Below are 27,377 nucleotides of genomic sequence, written 5' to 3'. Positions count from 1 at the left end.
TCAGTCGCCACAGTTCTCTCTCTGGATGTAGATGGCTCTCTCCATCACAAGTCATTGGAAATGACTTGAATCACTTCATTGTTGAAAAGAGCCATGTCCCTCACAATTGATCATCACATAATCCTGTTGTTGCTGTGAACAATGTTCTCTTGGTTCTACTCCACTCAGCGTCTTTTCACGTGAGTCTCTCCAGGCCTCTCTAAAATCCTCCTGCTGATCGTTTCTTACAGAACAATAATATTTCATCACATTCATATACCACCATTTATTCAGCCATTCCCCAATTGATGGGCAGCCACTCAGTTTCCAGTTCCTCGCCACTACAGAAAGGGCTGCCACAAACACTTTTGCACATGTGGGTTCCTTTCTCTCCTTTAAGATCTCTTTGGGATACAGATCCAGTAGAGACACTGCTGGATCAAAGGGTGTGCACAGTTTGATAGCCCTTGGGGCACCAGACTATAATGAAAAAGTCTTGAGTTCTGATTTAGCCTCTTACTAGTCTTTAACCTGAACTTGGACAAGGTATCTTGCCTCATGGAGTCTCCTTTTCCTTGACTATGACATGAGAGGGCCGAACTCATTGGTTTCAAAATCCCTTTCAAGCACTCCTGTTCCTTGCAAGATGCAACATGGTCACTGGTTCAGAGATCTGAAGCTGGAAGGGACCGAAGAGTCCAACTCATTTTGCAGATGAAGAAGCCAAGATCAAGAAAATAATCTACCTGATACGATACATAGGATGATAGGGTCATAAAATAAGAAAAGGTAAGGACTCTAAAGGACATAGAATCTGATCAGCTTATTTTATAGATGAACAAACTGAGTCCCAGAAAGGGACAGTGGCATGCCTAAAGTGACACAGCTACAACTGGACTTGAACCCAGTAATCTTTCCATTGTATCATGGTAGCAGTGAAAAGAATATTGGGCATGGAGTCAGAATGGGATCCTGTGTCCTACTCTTATTAGTTACTTGACCCCTAGGCAAATATGTCCATGTTTCTCTGTGTCCGTATCTCTCTGTAACTCTCCCCATTCCTCCCTCCCTCTTTCTCTCTCCTGCTTTTTCTCCTTTCTCCTCTGTAGATGAATGTTGATATTTGCCTTCCTTCCCTCACAGGGTTGTTGGAAGGACTCAAGGAGAAATACAAATAAGCCTCGTTTAGCTCTGTACAAATGTGAGCTGTTGTGAGATCATTTGGAAAAAGAGGGTCTCAGCAGATGCCAAAGGTATAACGAAGTTCTTTCCCCTCAAGGAAAAAGATTTGAGCTGAGCTGGAGCAGCCTGTGACCCAGAGGGAGATCATGAAACCAGGTGTGCACGTGGCAGTCACCACGGGGAGGGAACACGCACATGTAAAACAAAGTCTTCAGTCTTTTGAGCCCTAAAGTATCGGTGTCTTTGGACAAAGCCCCATTTGCCTCACTCCTGTGCTAGTTACAGCTCTGATAGCTGCAGTTGTGAGAAACCCTGTTCCATGCTTCTATGTGGGGCTTAAAGGAAGCTCCCCCTCCAAATGGGGCTCTATCTTCAGATGTACTCATGCAGGGACAGATTGCCAAGAGGCCAGGACAAGATTAATGACCGAATCCTTCAGATTCTTCTTCTAATTAGGGCCAGGGTTTGTCCTCGAGATTGTGTCAAGAAAATCTTTTTCTCCTCTGCCCCAACCCTACCATACTTTGTCCCAGTGTGAAGGGGAGGGGTGGATTCACAAAAGCTAAACCCAGCACTGAAAGGCAACATGGAATAAAATATGACAAATCAGTATCTTGAAATCGTTAGCGCTACAGGCCATCCGGACGACTCATTAAAACCAAGGCTATTATTCTGCCATAATAAAGACCCAAAACAGCTTCATTCCATCGGAAACCCATTTCCAGCCAAGCAGTGTCATTTGGTTTTCAGGGGCAGGACCCTGTCATGATTTACTTCCTTTATTGCTGAGCAGAAATGGTTCCCACTTTTCTGAATCCCCAATTATGGCTGTGAAAAGCTGATGAACAAAATTACCCAGAATTACAATGAGAAATAAGGAACATGGGAGAAAGAGAAGAAAAGTATGACATGCTGGAGCCACAGACCATATTAAACATGAACCGCACCCAATTTTTCAAATTACCTTTCTCTGTTTTTTTTTTGACAAAGATGAACCATGAATGTTTGTAATTGTAAATAGCTTAATGACTATCAAACATCAGTCCATTTTGCTTTTATGTACATTCAAAAGAAAAAAATATGCCAAGAGAGATGCCCTACAGTAAATATTATATTAAATCTGAAAGCTGTTATTACTATTAATAGTATTGTTAGATGGATTAGGTCCTAAGCATACTGTTGGATACTTTGGTAATAAGAGACATTGTAACACAAAGGAAAGAACTTTGAACAAGAAGTCAGATGATCAAGGGGCTCATTCTAGCCCTAGTACCTATATGATTATGTACCTCAGTTTTCTCCCTGTGAAATGGGGTGATATTACCCGTCCTATCCACATCACTACTGTTCTACAGTTCACATGATACAAAACCTTTTACAAATATAAGGACAGTTATCAAATAATAATCATGAGATAGATGAGAAACATGATAGCAGAGGTAAAGTAGAACTGGCCTCTGTCTCTGGTTCAACTCCTGCTGATACACATGATCATGTGGCCCTGAGCAAACCTCTCATTCCATCTCAGTGTCCCCAGACAACTCCCTTGAAGACCTTAAATTGCACAAAAGTAATCCTAGAGCAATCACAAGAGAGGACCAGCTCAAAACTAGAAAGGGCTGCTTTGACTGAGATGGGATCATGCCCTCTGGTATTGAGCAGGACCTCAGATACCATTTAAGTCCAAGGCCCTCATTTGAACAAGAGGAAAACTGCATCCTGAAAAGGAGATGAGGTTTGCCCAAGGTCACAGAGCTTGAATCCTGGACAGATTTGTTGTTTTTGAGTCAAATCTGACTCTTTGTGACTTTGGGTATTCTTGGCAGAAGTAATAGTGTTGTTTACCATTTCCTTCTCCAAGTCATTTTACAGATGAGGAAATGGAGGCAAGGAGGGCTAAATGACCTGCCCAGAGTCCCACAGCTACTAAGTGTCTGAAGCTCCTGGAATTCCTAGGATGATAACTGAGATATATGATTCCAGACCCACATTCTACCGTTGTGCCATCTAGCTGCCCTCTCTTCTTCCTAGGGCCTTGGTAAATCCTCAAGCACTAAATACATATGAGTTCAAGTCCAACTCTTTCAACTCCTTGTCTCGAGGAATCCTTTTTGGTTTCCCATCTCTGTGAGATCTTATCAAGCTAAAAAGGTTTTGAGTAGAGAGCAAGCAAGAGACTTTGAATCTTTAGTCTGACAAAGTCGCAGAGTAATTATGACCTGTGTTGGTAAAGGTTGTGCCCTAAACCCCTAAAATATTCAAGAGTTCCAGTGATTTGTAAGATAGTATTTGAAAGAAGGACTTCGGAGAGCTCACCTCTAGGCCAAGCTCAGCCATTTATTCACAGCAGTGTCTATCTTTGCTGATGAGAGTCTACATCTATCAAAAATGCAAATACAACCAACATTAAAACTGCATCATTAAAATTATTATTTTAAATTACTTTGCTTTTGGAATTTAAGCACTCTTGGGCACTCTTAGTTTTGATTTAGTTAAGACATCTATCCTGCTGTGTCATGGAAACTTAGACACATTGCTGAAGATGATAATAGCAAATGACCTTTAAATCTCTCATGCAGGTCTCGTTCTTGGTGGAACAAGCTATGCCGACGTATCAAGAACATCTTGAAACTAATGATCACTAACAGAGCTTGATGAGTGATAAAGCACTTCCATATGTGTGATCTTGATAGAAGCTCAATTACCACCTCACCCCATCCCCAGATTCCTTAAAGCTCTGGATCTCTGATGCTCTTTGGGACCTTGGGCAAATCTCCCTAATCTCAGTTTCCTAACCTGTAAGATGCAAAGGTTGTACAAGACTGCCTTGGGTGGGGGGAGGTTTCCAGATCTAGATTCTGGATTCATCACAGTGACCCCATGAAGGAGAAAGGCCTCCTTATAGATCTTCATATAGAGGCTGGATGTGGTCACATCACAGATACATTATAATAATGGGGGTTGCTTTACTTTATGGCAGGGATGAGAAACCTTCAGCCATGTAAAACCTTTCAGGCTGTTGTAAAGCTCATGGTATTATCTGATCTGGCCCTGCCAAGGCAATGACAAACTGAAAGCTAGTTACAACAACCTCCCACTGCTTGAATTTTTAAGTTGATAATTTTGTATGCCCCATGAATGAAATTATAAATATCCAAAGGACCCTTGGCAGAAAAATGGTGCCCCAACCCTGCTCTATGGTTGGATTACCATTGAGGTGTCTGCCAACTTGCAACTTTGGGGATTCTGAGGGCATAAACTGGTCCACTCTTTCTACTAACAGAGAGCCTGAGACTCAGCGAGGCAGGTGATAAGGTCAAGGTTTCTCAAGTGGCAGGGCCAGCACTAGAACCATATCTTCAGGCTCAAAATATAGGGCTTCTTAGCCCCTGCCCACCCCTGTTGGATGCTCCCGATTAAACAAAAGTTTGACTACAAAAAAGGTGGAAAGAAAACAAAAAGCCCGACTTCTTTTGATGAACACAAATTTGCACATCATGTCTGCCCAGTAGACCACTTTTGTGGAGAGTTCCTCTCTTTCTCTTTGAAGTTGCCAGACTGCAGGCATCTTTGAAAAAATGGGGGAAAAAAGAAAAAGGAAAAAACCAGGCTACCTTTTACAAACATGGAGTGTTGCCATGGCATGAGATTAGGCTTTTGGCTCTCTAATTAATGTAGCTTTCTGCTTTTCATGGCACCAATGAGACATACTCACAAGCAAGAAAGGGATGAAGTTAGAAATAAAAGGAGTTTTTCTTAAAATAGTAAGTAGCATCTATCTAAAACCATCAGCAAGCATTATATATATAAAGGGGATAAGTTAGAAGCATTCCCAGTAAGATCAGGAATGAAACAGGGATGCCCATTATTACCACTATTATTCACTAGAAATGCTAGCTTTAGCTATAAGAAAAGAAAAAGAAATCAAAGGAATTAGAATATAGGCAACAAAGAAACAAACTATCACTCTTTGTAGATGATATGATGGTAAACTTCGAGAATCCCAGAGAATCAACTAAAAAATTACCTGAAACAATTAACAACATTAACAGAATCGCAGGGTATAATTAAACCCACATAATCATCAGCATTTCTATACATTACCAACAAAGCTCAGCAACAAGAGATAAAAAAGAAAAATTCCATTTACAATAACTGTAAATAATATAAAATATTTGGGAATCTACCAGCCAAGACAAATACAGGAACTTTATGAATACAAGTACAAGACATTTTTCACACAAATGAAATCAGATCTAAACAACAGGGAAAATTTCAATTGTTTATGGGTAAGGTGAGCTAATATTTTAAAAATGACAATTCTACTTAAATTAATTGACTTATTCAGTGCCATACCAATCAAACTGCCAGAAAAAATTTAAGAGTTAGAAAAAAATAACAAAAAGTCAAAGAACAACAGAAGTGGAAGAACAAAAGCTCAAGAATGTCAAGGGAATTAATGGGGAAAAAGCAGAGGAAGGTGGCCTAGCTGTACCAGACCTTAAAAATGGCCTAGTTATACCAGGCCTAAAACTACTATGAAGCAGTAATCATAAAAACATTTGATACTGGCTAAAAAATAAAGTGGTGGATCAGTGCAACAGGTTAGGTACACAAGACACAGTACTCAGTGACTAGTAATCTAGTATTTGATAAGCTGAAATACTCCAGCTTCTGGGATAAAAACTCACTATTTGACAAAAATTGCTGGGAAAGCTGGAAAACAGTAAGGCAGATACTAGGCATTGACCAGCATCTTACACAATATACCAAGATAAGGTTGAAATGTGTTCACTATTTAGACATAAAGGGTGATAATACAAGAAAATTAGCAAGGGATAGTTTACCTATCACATTTTTGAAGAAGGGAAGAATTTATGGCCAAAGAACAACAAAAGAATGTTCTGAAATGCAACATGGATAATTTTGACTATATTCAATTAAAACGGCTTTGCACAAACAAAATCAATGTAGCCAAAATTAGAAAGGAAGCAGAAAGCTGGAAAACAAGTAACATGTTACTTTGGCAAAATCTTTTCACCTTCCTGGGCCTCAGTTTCTTCATTTGTAATGATGAATAATAATACATGGATTAGCTAGGTGGCACAGCATACAGAACACCAGAACCAGAGTTAGGAAGACCTAAGTTCAAATTCAGACTCAGAAAATTCTACTGGTTCTGCTCATTCACTTAGCATCAGTCTGTGTCAATCTCTCCAAGCCTCTCTATATTCATCCCGCTGGTCATTCCTTACAGAACAATAATATTCCATAACATTCATATACCACAATTTACTCCATGTTACTTTGGCAAAATCTTTTCACCTTTCTGGGCCTCAGTTTCTTCATTTGTAATGATGAATAATAATACATGGATTAGCTAGGTGGCACAGCATACAGAACACCAGAACCAGAGTTAGGAAGACCTAAGTTCAAATTCAGACTCAGAAAATTCTTAGCTGTGAACTCCTGGCCATGTCATTTATCCTCAGTTTCCCTGTTTCCTCATCTATACAATGGGCATCATAACAATACCTACATCTCACAGGGTTTCAGATATTTGTAAAGAACTTAGACACTATACAAGTGTTTAATCTTTCTTCCTTTCCATGGGTAAACTCAGGCAAACCTTTTCACATTCTTGGGTTTCTGAAGGGGTTAGACTCTTAGTTCTCTCTAGATCCAGAATCCTAGGATCATCCTCTTTATATGTTTAATGAACGTTGTCTACTGAGTTCTACCTTCCACTTTTTAAGGATCTCTTTGTACCAGAAGAAACTTTATTTATTTTCACTCATTAATTTATCAGGCAATTATTGGGATGACCAAGTGGCACAGAATCAGAGAACTGAATTCAAATCTAGCTTCAGACACTTACTAACTGTATGACCTGGTCACAATTTCTGTTTGCCACTTTCTACACAAATAAAATCAGATCTAATCAGTTGGAAAAATATCAAGTGCTCATGGGTAGGCCAAGCTAAGATAATAAAAATGACAATAATACCTAAATTAATCTAATTATTCAGTGCCATACCAATCAAACTCCCAAGAAATTATTTTACAGATCTGGAAAAGATAATAGCTAAGTTCATCTGGAAGAACAAAAGGTCAAGAGTTTCCAGGAAATAAATGAAAAAAAATGCCAATGAAGGTGGCTGAGCTGTGCAAAATCTAAAACTAAATTGTAAAGCAGTGGTCATCAAAACCATTTGATACTGGCTAAGAAATAGAGCAGCTGATCAGTGGAATAAGTTAGGTTCACTAGACACATTAGTCAATGACTGTAGCAATCTAATGTTTGATAAATCCAAAACCCCAGACTTTGGGATAAGAATTCATTATTTGAAAAAAATTGCTGGGAAAATTGGAAATTAGTATGACAGAAACTAGGCATTGACCCACACATAACACCATATACCAAGATAAGGTCGAAAAGGGTCTATGATTTAGATATAAAGAATGAGACTATAAGCAAATGAGAAGAACAAAGGATAGTTTATCTCTCAGATATGTGGAGGAGGAAGGAATTTGTGGCCAAAGAAGATCACTATTGATCACAAAATAGATCATTTTCATTATATTAAGTTAAAAAGGTTTTATACAAACAAAACTAATGCAGACAAGATTAGAAGGGAAGCAATAAGTTAGGAAAAATGTTTTATATTCAAGGGTTCTGATAAAGGCCTCATTTCTAAAACATAGAGAGAACTGACACAAATTTATAAGAAATCAAGCCATTCTCCAATTGATAAATGGTACAAGGATATAAACAGATAGTTTTCAGATGAAGAAGTTGAAACCATTTCTAATCATATGAAAAGATGCTCTAAATGACTATTGATCAGAGAAATGCAAATTAAGACAACTCTGAGATATCATTATACACCTGTCAGATTGGCTAAAATGACAGGAAAAGATAATGATGCATTTTGGAAGGGATGTAGGAAAACTAAGACACTAATACATAGTTGGTAGAGTTGTGAACTGATTCAACTATTCTGGAAAATAATCTGGAACCAGGCCCAAAGGGCTATCATTTCATCCATTTGATCTAGCAATGTTTCTACTGGATCTGTATCCCAAAGAGAACATAAAGGAGGGAAAGGGATCCACATGTGCAAAAATGTCTGTGGCAACCTTTTTTGTAGTAGCTAGAAACTGAGTGGATGCCCATCAGTTGTAGAATGGCTGAATAAGTTACGGTATATGAATGTTATGGAATATTATTGTTCTATAAGAAACGATCAGCAGGATGATTTCAGAGAGGCCTGGAGGGACTTACATGAATTGATGCTGAGTGAATTAAGTAGACCCAGAAGAGCACACTACACGGCAACAGCAAGATTAAATGATGATCAATTGTGATGAATGCAGCTCTTTTCAACAATGAGGTGATTCAGGACAGTTCCAATGATCTTGCAATGAAGGAAACCATCTGCACCCAGAGAGAGGACTGTGGGAACTGAATGTGGATCACAACATAGTATTTTCATTTTGTTGTTGTTGTTGTTTGCTTGCCTTTTGTTTTTTTTCTCATTTTTCTTGTTGTTTGCTTGCATTTTGTTTTCTTTCTCATTTTTTTTCTTTTTGATCTGATTTTTCCTGTACTGCACGATAATTGTGGAAATATGTATAGAAGAATTGCACATGTTTAACATATATTGGATTACTTGCCTTCTAGAGGAGGGGGTGGGAGGAAGGGAGGGAAAAAATTTGGAACATAAGATTTTGCAAGGGTGAATGATGAAAATTATGCATATATTTTGAAAATAAAAAGCTTTAATAATTTAAAAAAACCTTTCTGTTTGCCTCAGTTTCTTTATCTGCAAAACAGGGATCAGAATAGCACCTACCTCCCAGGGTAAAAATCAAATAAGGTAATGTTTGTAAAGTGCTTAATACAATGCCTGGCATCCAGCAAATACTAATAAATAAGTATTAGTAGCATTTATCTATCCCATAACAATTGGAGAGAGACACAGGAGGAATTTCACAGGAAGTTTAAAATCAGAAGGTGGACAAGTGAATTCTGTTACTAAGTGAGGGAGATGCTAGACTGGAAACTCCAACTGAAGGTGTAAGTTATTGAAACTGGTTAGAAATTGACCAGACATGATTGAGAAGCAAAATGGTAGATAGGGCACTAATCTTGGTGAAGTGTTCCAAGATGGAAAGAGGATGCAAAGTATGTTGAATTAAAGATGCTAAAGACCCGGACTGCCTCTGAGCTTCCACAAATGAGTGTGTCTACTGAAATTGGTCTGAAAATTGACCAGTTACCACTGAGAGGTAGTCTCATAAAGTTATAGTGCATTGGACTAGGGGTCAAGGAGACCTAGGTTGGAGTCCCACCTCACTCTCTTTTGAACATAAATATGAGAAATTACAGCTAAAGTTAGGGTCAGAAATGGATTGATCCTAGACAAGTCACTTATCTACACTGTATTTCAGTTTATTTGTTTGTAAAATGGAGAGACAATGACTTCCAATATTCCTTTCCATTCTAAGCCTATGATGTAATAAACACAGTGACTCCAGCCAACTATTAAGGAAAAAAAAAAGAATTACTTCCAATTCGTTCTTTAAAAAGATAGTTGCTTGAGTAGCTATCCTCATAAATCTCAGTTTCATTGTACAAAATGATGCCCACGAGATGGTACAAGCAGATATCAATTACTGTTGCAGGAACACTGAGTGCTCTGCAAATCATCTTTCTGTTTGGATCATCTCTGGAACAAGTTAGCATGAGTTTCAAATATTCTGTTTGATCTTTCAATAAGTTAGCAGAGCCCCAGATAAATTGCTCAGATTTGAGAGATAAATTAACTTCTTCACGGGGCTAAGGTTTCGCTTAATAAATAACTCCATCAGTATGTAAGCTGGGCCCTCGCTGTCCCAGAGGAGTCACACACCGCTGGAATGTGACAAAAGTCAGTTTTGTGTAAAAGGGGCATTGCTGCAAAAATGAAGTGATAGAGGTATATCTGATTCAGAATCACAGTGCTGGAAAGCAAATCCCATTCTTTAGCACTAGCATTCAATATTCTATGACTGTAAAGCACAGAATGCCATCATCTCTAAGGAATCTAAAGTGCAGGTCACCCAAAGGGCAATGGAAAGACACATGTCGGGTGTAAATAGATGGCAGCAAATTACGAGAATGATGATTTGCTAGCACAAAACAGAGGAAAAAAATTCTGCGCAAAAAGATGGATGCCTTTGATGAAAGGTGAAGCAGTCATAGAGAGAGAGAGAGCAGGACAGAAAAGGAAAGCCTGCATGCTACACTGATACTCCTTCATTTAGTCACTCAAAGGCCATTGATTTAAGAAACCATTTGGCGCCAATCTCATGCTACCATTATATGGATTTTGGTATTTATTCACCAGGGTACACATCATGGCCCTCTTCTTTGAGGAGGTTCTATTCTCTTGGATACAAGTGTGTGTGTGGGGGTGTACCCTGGGGAATAAATACCAAGTAATTTCACAAGGGAAAGTGCTAGCAATTTGGCTGGGAGGGGCCATCAAAAAGGCCTCATGGGATAAAGGGGTTCTTGAATTGCCTTGAAGGAAATAAATATGCTAAGAAACGGCAGTGAGGAATCCCAAGTATGAGAAGGGAGGAATCCTGTGCAAAGGGAACCAAGAAAAAAGGCAGGGGGTTGCTTGTTTGGCTGAAAGTTCAAGTTCCCAAACACACACAAAAGTCCTGTGAAAATACTCTGGTAAGCATACCATGTCAAGAGATCCACAAGAAATCCTCTCTAAAGAATTTTTAGGAGGACACAACAAGAAATGCACAGGAAGAAAAGGTGGGAATTACCTGTGATTGGAAATATTTGCCACGGTGTAGACATGGGGGGGGGGGGGAGTCAGCGTTTAAATATGTCATTAAATTATAGATGTAGAGATAGAAGAGATCTTGTAGGAGGTCTAACCTGACTACTTTACTTTCCAGAAAGAGTAACTGAGGCCCAGGAAGGGGAAGCGACGTGACTAAGGTCACCCATAGGATCCTAGCTCTAGAGGTGAAAGAGACCTCAGAGGTCACCTAATTCAACTCCTTCACTTTACAAAGGAGATCATTTGTCCAAAGTCACAAAGAGAGTGTCATTTCAACTCAAATCATGTGAGCCAGCTCCAGCATCACAAAAGAAATGGTGAAGTGTAGAGGGCAGGAACTCTGAAAAGGTATACTACTTAAGGCTCATATGATTGATTTACTCCTACAATAAAATGTTAACTAATTGAGATAATGATTCTCTAGGTTACAGTACTCAGTACTTAGTATAGTTCTACAAATTGACACCCATTCTACAAGATTAACACCTATGATGATGTACTTATAATAGAGTATATAAGTGCTAAGAGATCTGGGAAGGAAGACAGACTCAGAGATAGAGAAGACAGAAGACTGGAGGCTGGAGGATAGACTTGAAGATAAAGACCCTCATGGCGGTTGTCCTGTCTCCTTCACTTCTCCATTAAAACAAGGTCCATCTGAAGGTCTCCCAGAAAGCTAGCCCATCCCCAGGCAAAGGAGACAGACTGTGAAGGAGATAATAAAGACTTTGGACTTTATTCCTGATTATTCTTGTGGTGATTATTCTGCTGAAACCAAGGCCCATTCAGAGGACCTTCAGAGAACTAGCCTGGACATTACAGAAAAGTCCCAAGATGGAGGTGATTTCATAAATGACAGATTGAGAGTATGATCTACCGCTTGAGAGTCACTCTCCACCATCCTCCTCAACCCTTTACTGTACTTCCTACAGGTCCAGCTCCCAAATCTTTTCTTCTCCTCAATCCTCTGTGGCCCCACCACACACTCAGAGGGATGATATCACCTCTTGCCTCATGGAACAGACTGAGGCCACCCAACACAAGCTTCACCAGGTCCCCTACGTCACTTCTCACAATCTATCATCCACTCTCACTAAAGCCAATCCTTCCTTCCATTTACGTTCAAAATACCAGCCAAGTCGCCTCTTCCAAGATCTTATTTCGGCAAGCACCCCCTCTATGCATGTCTTCTTCAATATCTCCTGTCTAATGGTACCTTCCCAACATCCCAGGTTTTCCTGACCCTTTCAAATACAAGCTTTCCCCTTTTCCTTCTACTTCTTCTAGCTATCATCCCAGAACACATTATTTTTACTGTCAAAGCTCTGGGAATTTCTACTGTTCCCAACTCCTATTCACATTGGTGAACTTCTGTTCAGACCCTCAAGCTGAGGAACTGTCCAATCTAGCCACTCTCACTTCTTACCCAGACTAGCTCCTGACTGCTTCTGACTGGGAGCTCCTTCTCCCAACTTTTTAGTTTTCTTTAGTTTTAAACTTTTTAGTTTTAGTTTAGAAGGTAGTATCTTCCCCCACTAAAATGGAAGCTCTGAGAGGGCAGGAACTGTTTTTTTGTTTTTTGTTTTTTTGGCTGATGTTGTATCATTGCTGCATCTGTATTGTCAGCACTAAGTACAGTGTCTAGTTCACAGAAAGTACTTAATATGAAGCACTTGATAAATGGTCAAAGCATAGGAATGGGCAGTTTTCAGATGAGGAAATAAAAGCTCTCTAAAGGCATATGAAGAAGTGCTGTTAAGTCATTTCTGATTAGAGAAATACAAACGGACAATTTCAAGATATCATCTCACACCTATCAGATTGGCTAAGATGAAGAAAAAGGCAATTTTGGAGAGGATGTGGAAAAACTGAGACACTAACACTGTTGGTGGAGTTGTGAACTGCTCCTACCATTCTAAAGACCAATTGGGAACTATGCCCAAAGGGCAACCAAACTGTGCATACTGTTTGACTCGGCAATACCACTATTAAGACTACATCCCAAAGGGTCATATGAAAGGGAAAAGGACCTACATGCCCCAAAATGTTTAAACAGCCCTTTTGTGATGGAAAAATATTGGAAATTGAGGTGATATTCATCAACTGGGTTATAGTTGAACAAGCTGTGGTATATAAATGTAATGGAATATTACTGCGCAGCTTTCAGAAAACACAATGATCTAAGACGAGTACAAAGGACTCATGAAGGAAAGTGCTATCCATATCCTGATAAAGAACTGATGGACTCTGAATGCAGATTGAAGAACATTTTTTTCCACTTACTTTATTCTTTCTCTTGTTTTCCCCTTTTGATCTGTTTCTTCTTTCCTGTTTCTGTGACTAATAGAGAAATATATTTTCTGTGATGAAGGAAGAGGGAAGGGGGAAGAAGGGAGAAAAATTTGGAACTCAGAATCTTGTAAAAATGAAAAATCTTCTTGATATGTCCACCGGGGGGAAATAAAATATTATTAAAAAAGAAAGTGTTTAATAAATGCCTTGCCTGCCCTTATGCCTCCAATTTCCATTATTCTACTGATTCAGATTCCCCAGATGTCAGAGAACCTCCTAAAATTCCGTCATCTTGTTTAATTCCTCATCCTTTTTGGCCTTGACCCGACCGACTACCCATGACCTTATCAGATACATTCTCCCACCTATGCAATTATTGGCTGTGTGACATGGTCAATCACTCCATCTCTCTCAGTCTCGTTTTCCTCCACTGCAAAATTAGGGGATGGAACAAGTGGCTTCCCCCCTCGAAATCTGTGTTTAATGTTAACTTCCTTAGCACCGTTAGTGCTGTCTTAGTGGTCCCTACTTTTCCAAACTGAGGGGCTCAAACTTGATGACCTGCACTGGCCTTTCTATTCTATTCTATTACCTGGATGATTACCTGGACGAAAGGGAAAAGGACCTACATCTTAATGTAGCATCTTAATGTGCTCTAGATTTCTGACTCTCATTCGCTCTAAAGTCACTTTAATGCCCCTAATGGACTAATCATCCATATGCATGGACTTAATCATGCAATAATCCGGTTCCAAATCTTTAGAGGCTCCCAAGGGTCTACTTAGTGAAGTTCAAAGTCTTTTTTCCTCAGATTGGACCCACTCCAAGGTCTGGCACCAACCTGTATTTACATGCAAACTACTCTCAGCCAGCTTGGTCATGTTCTAGCTAAATAGAACCCTGATCTCTACGTGCAGTACTCTTCCTCCCTGTATGTAACAGCTAGGTTACCTATCAAATGCCACCTCCTCCATGAAGCCTTCTGTGATCACCCTGGCCACACTAACCTTTCCCCTTGGAGCTCATTACTTGGTGTCAGACGGAAAGAGGAGTTTTCTGCATGTGTGGCCCACAGGGGCAGGGTCCATATATAAGGTCAATCTTACACTGGCACAACCCAGAGGAGGCTAGATGGCAGAGGGGCTATGGTCCTGGGTTTGGGGCCAGGAAGATTCAAGTTCAAATGTGTCCTCCTATATTTACTGTGGCCCTACAGCCCTGACCGAGTCATTCAACCCTATTTGCCTCAGTTTCCTCATCTCTGAAATAAGCTGGAGAAGGAAATGGCAAACCACCCCAGTATCTCTACCAAGAAAACCCCAATAGAGTCACAAAGAAAGAACTGACCAAAGAACAACCTCCACTCAAGTCCCCCAAGCCAAGAATAATGAGTGAAGTATACTGAAGCTATCCAATACACATCTGGATCAGTTAAAGAGCAATTTTAGTCAGGTACCAAGAAATCTGACAACAGCTGTATGGTGGTATGCCTAGAAAATTGGAGTTTGTTTTAAAGCATTGATAAAAAGTTTTGGTTTTGTTTTTAGAGAAAACAGGATTACTGGTTAAAATACCTTGTAGTTCCTGGTTCTACCACTGTCCATCTATGGGATTATAACCAGTTCAATTTTTTTTTCTTGGCCTCAGTTTCCAGATCTACAACATGGGGTCAATAATAGCTGCAATCTTTAATCACAAGAATACTAGAAGGTTTGAAGGAGACAATACAGAGAAAATATTTTGTCATAGTAAAGTGCTATATAAATTCAATCCGTAATTATTAGGGCTTTACCCCAGGCCCTGCAGTTTTTTCAAAGTTAACTTGCAAGCCTACACACTGCTCCAGTACCTCTAAGATCCCTCAGCTCTGTCCATTCTCCTAGATAAAAGGCTGTAGGAGAGGTGAGTAAAGGACCCAGCACCGGATACATTTCATTCACAGTTCCGTCCATTTACTTTCAAGTTGCTCGCTGACGCTGGGTTTCTTTGCCAGGGGTCAAATGCTATACCCTGTAACACAGAGGCCTGGGAGACTTCTCCCGCTTTTCCTCCCCCAAATACCATTTCTCTTTCCTCTAATGCCTCCTTCAAGTCCAGAGTGCAGACTGCTCTTTCTCGGCAGGGCTGCCACAAGTCTCCTTAAGGAGCTCTCTGATGAGAGGTCTGATTTTAAGCCCGTCATTTTAAAGCAGCAACCTTGGTTTTTGCCATGAAAGGCAAGAACACCCGGGAGAGAATGACTCAGCATAAAGCATCACCCACGCCCACCATGGGCTGAGTCTCAGCTCCCCAGGCCTCCGAAGCATCCTTGGAAGAACTATGATAGGGCGGAAAGGTACTCCCGTCCTTCCCCTGGAATCCTCTCCTGCCTTAATCCCCCTCTCAACCCAACTTTACCTATGGTGGTAACTGGCTGCACCATCTGGGAAGGGGAATGCTCAAGAGGGCTCTCCCCTCTTCCCCTTGAAGGTTTCCTGTCCCAGAGTCTGGACCGGCACTCTTCGGCTTACACACCGCTCCCTTCCAGGCCCGTTAGGAGGAAATCGAAAGCAAGCCAGTTCTAAGTCTCCTGCGGAAAGCAAATTGACAACAGAGCCAAGCAATGCTTCGGGACGTGTCATGGAAACTATGAGTGACAGCAGGCAGCTGTGCTCAGAGTCCACCCAAGAGTTGGATTAGAGGAAATGGCCTTCCATTTAGGGGAATTCCTTCAAATCTCCAAACTGAAAGATGATGGTGGCCACCGCTGGGAAATAAGTAACAGGGGTATGCCAAAGCAAAAAGTTTCTCATCTTCTCCCTGATCGTTGGCACTATTGCCATGGGACGGGAGAACTTGATCTCAGATGTCTAACAGTCGCCTCCTGGAGAGTTGCCATTCGTGCCCCACCCCTCTGCCCCAATCTCTTCTACAGCGAGCCGTAGCCATATCCTTTGTACAGTGAGCCACTTGGATTTTGGGCAAGTTTCTCTCCACTAGTTCTCCTACATGTCTGTCTACTCCTTCACAGTCTCTCCCTAGAAAGAAAATCAGGTAGCCCCTGCCTATATGATAGGGTAGATGAACCCTAAGGCTCTGGCCTGGCCACCCTTCTCCTTTTTTCCTTTTCTGTCTCTTTCTCCTCTCCTCTTTTCTGTTTTTCTCCCTCTTTCTTTCTCTATCTCTCCCTTCCCCATCTCCTCTCTTCTCCCTGCTCTCTCATCAGCTTTCATGGGTTCAACGATTACCTCTATGTAGCTCTCCATATCTAGCTCTAGACTCTCTCCAAAGCTTTATTCCACCTTCCCAAATGCCTAACAGATTCCTAGCTCTACCTCCCTGCAGGCATCTCCTATCAAGGTCCAAAACAAAATGAACCGTCTTTACCCACAAACCCTCCCCTTTTAACTTCTCTATCTTTTCCTAAGACCTTAGCATGTTATCTTTAAAAATCTTAGCAATGGCCCCAATGCCTCATTCTTCCCCACCTTCCACGTTCACATGTGCAAGAAAGAACCTGTGATTTCATTAATCTAGGGTCCCAGATGACAAAGCTTCCTCCACTCACGAAGCTTGTTTCTCTGCAACACACCCTCTGAGAGAGTTACCTACAGCACAGAGGGTTAACTGACCTACTTGAAGTCACACAGCTCGAGTTGAACAGAGCCTAGAAATCATTTTGACCAAGGCTCCCTAGCTCCTTAAGGAGAAATATAAACTCCTGTCTTTGGCATTTCAAACATTCCAGTTGAACCCATCTTTCCAGACTTGTTTCACATTATTCCCCTCGTAGTCTGTGGTCTCATCAGATTGTCCTATTAGTTACAAAAGAGCAGGATTTGGCCTGGAAGGTACCCCCTTTCACTCAGTATCCTTAGCTTCCTTCAAAACTCAATCCAAATCTTCTACTCTAAACATTTTCTGGATCCTCCCCATTAGTTCATAAAGCCCTTCCTTCAAAATTCTATGAAAAGTCAAATTTGGTGCATGCTTGTAGATATGTTCTCTCCCCAACCCTACGGTAGAATGTATGTTCTGTGAGGGCAAGGATAGTTTCATTTATGCCTTTGTATTCCTTTTACCTAATAAAGTACCTTACATGCAGTCGGCACTTGATCGATACTTCTTTAATGATCAATATACATATCTTGAATAAATGTGGAAGTTTGAGTGGGCTTATAATTTCACTGGTGTAGGGAGTTTGAGATTTCCATCAGTAAAGACGAGTCTCCTCTCTGCAACATTTGCCAGGGCACTCTAAGCTGCCCAGGATCATCCAAGAAGTATATCTAAAAAGCAGAGTTAACCACAGCTCTTTCTTTCTCTTCTACCAGCTGGCCTCTAGGACACATCACTTCAGAACCACATTCTACCTGGAGCATTCTGTTGCTTAAACACAACTCCTCATTTCAGTTTACTACAAAGCTATGGTTTTTATAGTCAAATTCTCTCTCAGCTTGGACAATTTAGTTGTTGCCTCCGAGTCCGGAGGACACTTAATCCCTTAGATCTTACTGAGTGTCAGGGTCAAGCCTTTAATTTCAGGTTCAAGGTGCCTGCTTTACAGAAGCCCAATCTAGTTATTTCCTCCTTGAAATTTATCCCAGTACAAGTTTACCACGCTATTGAAAGCAACAATGATTGGAAGGCCTGTTGCAAAGAGCACACAAAGGCCAGCTAGGATTAGGAGCATTAGTCCTTGCATGAAGTCCAATGGGCTTGAGAAGCTTAAGGCCTGCTACATGAGTGTGCTTGTGCGCGCTCTCTCTCTCTCTCTCTCTCTCTCTCTCTCTCTCTCTCTCCCTCCCTCCCTCCCTCCCTCCCTCCCTCCCTCCTTCCCTTCCTCCTTCCTTCCCTCCCTCCTTTCCTCCCTCTCTCTCTCTCTCTCTTTCTCTCCTCTAACTTTGCCATTCTCTTCCCACTCCTACTTCCTTTAGCACTTCCCCCATCACATTAACATGGTCTCTACAAGCTCTCCTCCTGGCTCCCCACAGCATCACTTCCCAGTTGGCAAGAGTCACCTCCATCTTAGAATCGCAAAGATTTCGAGGACCTCATAGGCTAACTAGTCCAGTCCATGCCTGATCAAGGATTCCCTCTATAAGGTATTTTAGCTTTTCCTTGAACACACCCAGGAAACAGGAGCTCCTTACCTTCCTAGACAGTACCCCATTTCACTTCTGGATTGCTCTCACTATTAGGAAAATTTTCTATCAAGTCAAAATTTGCCTCTGTGCATCTTTCTTTGCATTGCATCTTTTTTTTTTTTTTTTTTTTTTTTTTGCTTTTGGAGGCCAAACAGAAGAAGTATCTCTTCTATAAGAAAATTCTTACAACATTTGAAAAAAGCTAGCACGTCATCAATCTCACTAACCCAGTCTCCTTTTCTCTATGCTAAATTCCCCATTCCTTCCAATAATCCTCACGATGTCAGAACTGGATGCCATTGTCACCATGGCTGTCCTCCTCTGGAGACTGTTCAGATTTTCAAAGGCCTTACTAAAATGTAGCATCCAGCAAAGAATACAAAGCTCTGACTATGGAAAAATGAGAGTAGCAGTGTTCCCCAATCACCTCCTTATTCTAGGATATTCTGTCTTCATGAAGCCAAACATTGCCTTAGCTTTCTGGTTATTGATTTGTAACAAACTGGCAGGCCACTATAATCTCTGGATCTTTTTTAAACCAAATACTACCTATCCGTGTCCGCTCCATCTTGTGCTTGGGAAATTAATGGTTTTTGAGTTCAGCCAGTATGTTTTAATCTGTTTCACAAGCATTCCCCACCAAATGCTGCCAATGTTACCGACTCCCACTTTCTGACCTACGGTCTTGTTCTATCAGTCCTGGACCATCACGAAACCGAGGAGTCTAAAGACTACCTCTACATTCAATATTAGAAAGATACTTTAAAAAGTTTATTATTATGCAGCTAGTAAATGGTAGAGTTGGGATTTGAAGGAAGGTCTTCCTGACTCTAAGAAGGGCACTCTCTGCATTAGGCCAAGCCATCTCCCAAAAATGCAATTTCAATAATCCTCGGGCAAAAGAAAAAAAAAGCAATTCCTTTTTTTCTAAACCTTATTATGTTTTGTTGTACACCTTACATTCACGTAGCATTTTATACTTTGCAGAGCACTGGTGTATGCGTTATTGGTTTTGATTTTCATAATACACCTTACAGGGATATACATAGAGAACCCAGGTTATATCAGATCATTAGCAAGAGCAAAAAACCACTGTTCAGAGAGAATTACCTTTTGGCTATTTGAGGTAAGGAGGGAATCTTCTGACTTTCAAAGGAATTTAAATAAGTACGGTGAAAGCATATGCAAAAAAAGGGGCCACCAAAGACTGGAGGTAAGGGAACACAATTCAGATCTGCTTAACTCTCCCAAATTCAAATACAATAGTAAATACCTACTAACATATCTATTTCTCATCTCTGCAGTAAGTTAATGAGAAGAATATATTTGCTGAGGGTATATCTGAATATGGCATGGTATAAATATGGCAGGGAAAAGGCAAGCTTTCACAAATCATATTCTAGAATAGAACCCATTTTGACTCTTATGCAATTGACTGAAAAGAACAGACAATATAAAAACCCACTATCTTTATGGTTTGTTTATGGTTTTTTAAAAAGTCTATGATAAAGCAGAGTAAAAAACTACCTTAAGGCTGATTTCCAACAAATATGGTACAGAAGAAAATGGAAATCTGCCAATAATTTTGAAATCGTGTATATTTTCTTCTCTAAATACTACACTTTACGAGTACATCCATCTTGGAGTAAGGAAGAGCTAGGTTTTGACACAGCACTTGCTGTGTGACCTTGAAGGAGTTGTTTGACCCTTAAGGAGTTCATTTGCCTCATCTATAAAATCACATGGTTGTACTCAATGACCTCTAAGATCCTTTCCAGGTCTAAATCTATGATCATATGATTTTCATATTTGTGAAAAAAAATCCATGGTACCTTGACTCACAGAAAGGGCTTTACAAAAGGATTTTGCCCTAGGATTTCTTTAAATAGCAACCTCCCCCTAGTGTGCTTAAATAGGAGTCATTGCTAAGCACTCAAATTTGGAGGAGCATGTGTATCCCATAAAGGGATATTTGTTTCCTCCCCCAAATACAATTTAGGCCCAAGTGGCTACCAAAAATTGACTGCATAGGTATTTATCTCCTTCCTTTTATTTCCTTATAGCCTTCCAAAGGGGCACAGTGAGACACAGTTGAAGTGGCCCAAAGGCAGGCAGCAAGAGAGGGGCAGAGGAAAGCAAACTGGCAGAGAGAGAAAGGTAAAAAAGTGGATGGCTACTGAAGACTGGGAAGGGGCGGGCAGAAGACGCAATGTCAACTAACAGGATGGAGAGACAGATCCAGCTCTCTTGGTTTCTGGATATTATCAGAAGAATGAGAGAGCTTGTAAGGAAGGTAGAGGGAAGAAATCGGTGTCTATTTCTGCCAAATCCCAATTTGAGCCCATGCTGCCTGCCCGTCTCAACATGGATATCCCATCATTACATTAAACCAAAAGGGGTTCAGATTGAACAAATCCTTGACACCACAAATCAACCCCGTCCCTCCCAACTTTTTTCAGGTGTCCCCTCGTCCTTGCCTTCAAGAAGCTTACGTTCTAATGGGAGGAGATGAGACAGAATATGAAGCTGAGAGGTGAGGTGGCAAAGGTGCAGGTACCATGTTGAGAACATGGTGGCAAAGTCAAGAGAATGAGAGGCAGAGGCAGGAAAAGAATGAACGATGGTTGGCCAGGGCCTTTCCTCAAAATGGCAGTTCAAGGAAGAACTCAAGGATGGAAAATGAGAGTCATTGATTTCTTCTTTGAAGTAAATCTTGGATCCAACATTTTCTCTCCATCGCCACTGTCAGTATCTTGTCACCTGGATTCTCAACTTGTTTTCTTGCCTCTGATATTTCTGCTCTTTCTAGAACAATGGACCTGGAGTCAGGAAAATCTGAGTTCAAATCCAGCCTCAGACTCTAGGGAAGTCCCTTAAGCTCTACACCTCTACCATTTCTGTAAAAAGGGTAAAATAGTGGTAAATGCCTCCCAGGTTTGTTTCAGGATAAAATATTATTTGCAAAGTATTTTACAGACCTCAAAGTGCTATTATGACTGTTGCTGTTTTATGGCACTCCCCTGTGTTTTAGAACCTAGGATAAGTCCCCACTGCCTGCCAGTTAAATTCCATACCCCTTTAAAATCTGGCCTCAGCTGAGCTTTTAGCATTCTCCATCTTCTCTGCACATTCACATTAGGAATTCCAAGCTTCACCTGCTCCAAGAGGCCTTCCATGGCTGTTCAAAGCCTCAAGGATCTATCCCTTCTTGAACCCGTGACTTTGCTACCTAATCATGGGTTCTCATAGCTAAAAAGGACCTCAGCAGCCATTTTAACCTATGCCTACCTAAGCAGGAACCATATTTACAAGTTCCCTTCCAACCTCTGCCTAGAGACTTTCAATGACAAGAAACTCACTGCCCACCAGCGCAGTGTACCGATGTTGTCTAATTCTAAGTGTTGCTACACTCTACCCAATTCTTTCTCCTTGTAACATGCACTCATCGGTCCAACTCTGCCCTCTAGAAACAAGTCTTCCTCCTTCCACGTATCAACCAGCCAGATAGTTGAATATGGTGATTGTCACTCATAACTTGAGAAATCTTTTCTTCTACATGCTATTCTCACTCCCTTTAACCAGATCTCATACGACATGGTTGGGTTATGTCTTCCCCAGCTACTCGTTCTTCTGTCTACACAGTACATCTTGGGAACATCACTGCAAAAACATGGTCCTCCCCAAAAACCTAATCCTAAGCAGAATCTCCATGGCCATCACCATGCTCTATATAAAGTGGGTGCCTAATTTACAGGAGCTGGAAAGGTCCTGAGAGGTTACCTCGTTCAAATCATTGATTTGAAGAGCCTTCTAATACCACAAAAGCAGTAAATAGCACCGACGGAATTCCATGTCGGGTGTTCTGACTTCAAATCCAATGCTCCTTCCACGAACTCAAGCTTAGCCCAAATTCTGAGCCCAGGTCCTTAGCAATGAAGTGAGTATCCTAGGGAAGATATTCTCCCCCTCAGGTTGGCTGGGGACTTGGGCTCAGAGATTCGAGCTAGGAGACCAATAAAACCCAGTAGCCCGGCTACTGATGAGGAACTTAAGGCTGACAGAGAAAAAGTGACTTGTACAAGGTCACACAATATTAAAGTAGAAGGTAGAGCCAGAATTCAACAGTAGGTCTTCTGATTCCAAGTGCAATAACACCTTTTCTACTTTACTGTACTGTTTCTCTAATCACAGGAGAAATGGCCTGAAAGAGTTAACTTGCTTTTGCTCATGTGGAAGGAGAATATGGTTCAATTTGTAGAGCAGAGAAAAGCATTTAAAAGCCATGAACACATGGGCAAAAGTGCCTTGAACGCACAGCCAGACGGCACGGGCCCTGTTGGGGTGACTGAATCCTCAGCAGATTTATGCCACAACAAAGCAGTGGTGCTCTCTAAAAGCTGCCTGTATCCAACTAATAACCACTATGTGCGTTTGCTTTGAAAGAGTGGAGCATATTTAAAGTTATAGATTTGGGGTGGGAGGTGTTGGGGAAGGCAGAGACGGGGGGGGGGGGGGGGGAGGGATGGAACGATCTGCCCGAGGAGGAAAGCTGCGGACGTGAGTGAAATGCAGGAAGGCTGGGAAATGGGCTGATCCATTGCTCTCCTAAGCGGGCTGTTCTTTCACTGGATGTCTACAAATTGGGAGAAAAAAGGAAAAATGAAGATCTATGAATACCCCCCACTCCTTATGGGAGTGACTCTGGGATGTTCTTTTAATCCATTCTCTTTAAGCAGCATTCATTTGCAAGAGGCTCATTTGTCATCGGAAACCAAAGCACCCAGAGCCATCCAGGGTGTCACTCTTTGAGTTGCTAAATCATTTCCCCCAGCAGTTGCTGCAGAGGAGATTAGAGGAGAGATGATGACAAACAATCCAGAGCCACTCATGCCCTGGCTGCCTTGCTTGGCCAGAGTCACAATGGAATTAAACCCGCTTTCTAGGGATCCCGTTCCCCTTCTCATTTCTTCCTTTTCTTTGGTTCCTTGTCCCTTGCCTTTCGTTTCCCCTTTTTGCGCTGCTCTCTCTTATTTTCCCTTTTCTCATCTCTCCATTTTCTCATTTTTCTTGGGATCACAGATCATCCAATCCCATCACCTCCTTTTGTGGATGGGGAAACTGAGGCCCAGAAAGGTGAACTGCCCAGCCACACAGCTAAGCTAGTAAATGTCAAGACAGGATCGGAATAGCATTCTTCTTCCCTCCCCCAAAGTACATACACTTGTTATGGCTAAGGAACAGGCATTGTTCAGGGGCCCTGAGAATACTCTTAGTACTGCATTCCAATCAATTCAATTTCTAGGTACTGTGCTAAGTATTAGAGATACAAAACCAAAACCAAATTCGTGTCTGTTCTCAAGAAGCTTAGTTTCTACCGGAGGGAAAATGATGGGTGTACATGTAATAGATTTTTTTGAATTCACAAAATAAATACAAAATAATTTCTGGAGGGAAGGACAACTGGAGGGGAAAGAAGGACAAGTGGAGGCAAGGGCAGGACAGAGTTATTGCAGGAGATGGTATGTCAGCTGCGTCTAGAAGAGAGTGTGGGATTCTGGGGGGGAGGGGGACACAAAGACACCATGACAGATGAAATTGTCTATGCAGTGTGAGATGGAGGCAACGCCATTTGGTCCAGTGGCTTTGTTCCTTCACTAAGGGGTATGGAAAGAGAACCCTCTCCTAGATAATAGAAGGGGAAATTCTTGATGTTTCTATCTCCATGGCAGTCTCCAGACATCTGTCAATTGGGCTTTCTTTTTGAAAGGTCTCTGTAGTGGAAATGTAAAGAATGATAAAAATAGGAGAAAATGGAGAATGGAATGGTTATCTCTTTAGCCAGGATGATCTGGGTTGTGGTCTGAGGAGAAATGTAGTGACAAACTTGAACAAAAAAGAGACAAGATTTATGATTTTACTCTTCTCCAAAGGGAAAAGGCCACGATTCTACAGAAAAATGTCCAGTTTGTGCATATTCTCTCTCGTTCCTTCTTTTCATGATGCTAATTCTTTTTAGGAAACAAATGGCCAAACCCTGCCAGGGAGACTAGGGAGAGCTTTAGCTTGCAGTATTCCTTCTTCTAGAAGGACTCTGGCTTGCAGTAACAACCAGGGCAGAGAGGACATGAGCCTTATTTTTGCCATGAGGGAAAATGACCGAGTGATACTTCTACCTGAAGATAAAAAGCAATATTTAGAAACAGAAAATTCCTCATTTCCTAGTTCAGGGACTGTTCTCTCACACAGCTAAAAATAACTCTGGGTAGTCAAGACTGCCACCGGCCTCCACACCCCCTCTATATTGATGTCAGCAACTTGCCCTCTGCTCTCTCTTGCTTTAAGAGATGCAGATCTTTGCATATAGACTTGTACATATAGAAAGAGATTTGCCTAAGTGGAAAGCTCAATGGGGTACAGTGGATTTGGGCTTCTTTTCCATCATCATCCTCATGGGCATTTCCATAGTGATTTACAGCTTGAAAAGTATGTTGTGTTCATTATCTCACTGGGGCTTCATAGTAATTCACTGAGATAGAGATTATGGGTATTACTATTTTTATTTTTCAGATGAGGAAGCTGAGGTCATGAAGTTAAGTGAGGTGTCCATGAGACTTCACACAACAACCCTCCCAGGAATGGGGTTCTACAGACTTAATTAACCATATTCTATGGATACAGAAACTGAGACTTAGAGAGATTAAACCATCTGTTCATGAGCTATAACTCCAAGGGGATAGGTAATAAGGATGTTCATCACATTTTACGATGAGGGAAACAGGCTCAAATAGTTTAAACAATGTATTTGTGGTCACGTGGCTAGTCATTATTGGAGATGAGATTCAAGTCCAGGTTTCTGCCAGTTCCAGGTAGAGTATTCTCTCCTCCCCCTGCCTCAAAAATGTGTATGTGTGTGTATGTGTGTGAAAGAGAGAGAGAGAGAGAGAGAGAGAGAGAGAGAGAGAGAGAGAGAGAGAGAAAGAAAGAAAGAAAGAAAGAAAGAAAGAAAGAAAGAAAGAAAGAAAGAAAGAAAGAAAGAAAGAAAGAGAAACCAAGCCAATTATTTCTGCTAAACACACATCTACAATTTCATAGCTACCATCTCTATCTACCATAGGGTCACCATAGGTATCTCTCAGAACTTTGGAAAGCTCCACAGCTGGAGAAGGCAAAAGGCTCCATTGTTTCAAAGGCTTTTCTCTCTGGAGCCTGCAGTAGGTCGCTTACTTGGGATGTCAGGCTTTAGTCAATGCTGGAGTCTCCCTGGGAGAGAAGCAGACAGATTTCTGTCCAGGACAAGGATAATTCCATTTGATGTCTTCAAGATTAGTTCATAGGATGTACTTGTCACTCCTGACATCATCCCTTTAAACCTCCATATCCCTCAGAAGATAAGGAAGTACAGGATGTAAAAGGCAGGCCAGGTCCTTGATATTTTCCCAGCTAAACATCATTTCCTAGCAGTTTCACAATTTACAAAGCCATTAAATTTAACTTAGAAACTGAAAGACAAAAACCCCCCTAAAAATAGAAAAGGGAAAAATCTTCTCCTGTGCACATCTTGGAAGGGTTTTTCCCCTAACAGCAACTGTCTCTGCTTGGTTTCTGTAAATAGTGACAAAAGAATCCCCCTTTGTCTTTTGATCATTAATATCCTCACCCTGTTGTCCTTGGCCTAAGGAAAAGCCAGAAATCATTTACAGCTTGGAAGCAAAATATGCTTATTAACTAGTGGATAAAAAGATTTCTGTGCTGATTAATGGGCCAAATTGAGGAGATTCAGGTTAGATGAAAAACTAGAAGAAACTTCTTGGGAGGCTTTCTTAAGAATGATAAATAAAATATAGATTCATAAAAATAAATAGATAGATAGATAAATGAATGAATGAATGGATAAATAAATGAAAATAGAGATTCATAGAAGCTCAGACTTGGAAGAGATACTTAGATATCAAGTAGCCCCCTCTCCAACCAATGTGGGAATCCAGCCTTTGCTTGAAGACCTTGAAGGAGAAGAGTAACTCACAACCTCCAGAGAAAGCCCATTCTACTTAGAAATAACTGGGATTTTTAATAAATAGATTTGAAATCAGGTCTTCCTGACTCTAGGCCTAGGACTCTATTCATCACACCACTGCATCAGTAGCTGCCTCCAATGACTCAATTTAAGTTTGTGGGCCACTAAACATCAAGATCTTTTCCGGACAAAAACATGTTTACTCATGCCTCTCCCCTTCGTATACTTATGGCATCAGTTTCTTGAATCCAAGACTAATGATCTACCTTTAACCTTCACTTTGGTCTTACTAGAGCTTTCTGAGCTCATTTCTGAGACTGTCAAGATCTGCTTGGACCCTTCCTCTGTCATCCAATGTGATCTCCATCCCCCAATCGAGAGATGTGGTATGAAAGCAGCAGAGATGAGGATGGACAGGGTTAAATGGATGGGCTGTGATCTGCGCTGCCGAATGGAACGCTCCCTTGAGTGAAGCCATAAATTCACTGTAGTACTTGAGTAATCATCATCCTTGAAAGATGAAATATAAGAGAAGACAATAAAATTGGAGTTAGGAAGACCTGGCTTCAAATCCCACATCACATAGTTTGTGACCCTGGGCATATCACATTACATCTATGGGAGTCGGCTTTTTCACTTCTAAAATGATGGGGTAGGACACGATGGTCTCTAAGGACCTTTACGATTCTAGATCTAACATCCTCTTTACCAGAACTCAATGGGTATCTTGTTTCTCTATCAGGGAACATGGATGGCAAAGTATTCTGGGAAGTCCTGGACAACAGGTAGATCGCACAACAGGTTTTTGGAACTCATACGAAGCTCCATGTGATACTTTAGCCTAAGAAAAGTGAGATAAGATCTGGAGAGTTAAGAAGCTTAGTGATTCCTCTCCCCCTTTTCCAACTTCTCAAAACTAGCCTAGATCTGGCTGAG

The 27,377-nt window shown here is 41.1% G+C and overlaps 1 protein-coding gene across 4 annotated transcripts in view; it reads right to left on the bottom strand.

The window, feature by feature from the left end:
- FGF13 (fibroblast growth factor 13) overlaps nucleotides 1-27,377 on the bottom strand; it is a 532,490-nt gene that overhangs the window by 284,202 nt on the left and 220,911 nt on the right. The window contains exon 1 of one of the 4 annotated variants that reach the window (XM_051968482.1): nucleotides 15,699-15,776. The exons of the other annotated variants lie outside the window; for them this stretch is intronic. Within the exon in view, the coding sequence (XP_051824442.1) occupies nucleotides 15,699-15,723 (25 nt within the window). The 5' untranslated portion in view covers nucleotides 15,724-15,776. Of the gene's footprint in view, nucleotides 1-15,698; nucleotides 15,777-27,377 lie in introns of those variants that run through there. 4 annotated transcript variants of the gene reach the window in all.

The sequence above is a fragment of the Antechinus flavipes genome, chromosome X, assembly GCF_016432865.1.
Source record: "Antechinus flavipes isolate AdamAnt ecotype Samford, QLD, Australia chromosome X, AdamAnt_v2, whole genome shotgun sequence".
Lineage (NCBI taxonomy): Eukaryota > Metazoa > Chordata > Mammalia > Dasyuromorphia > Dasyuridae > Antechinus > Antechinus flavipes.
Note: the sequence above shows the minus strand (reverse complement) of the source record. Positions and strands in the feature narration are given on the sequence as shown.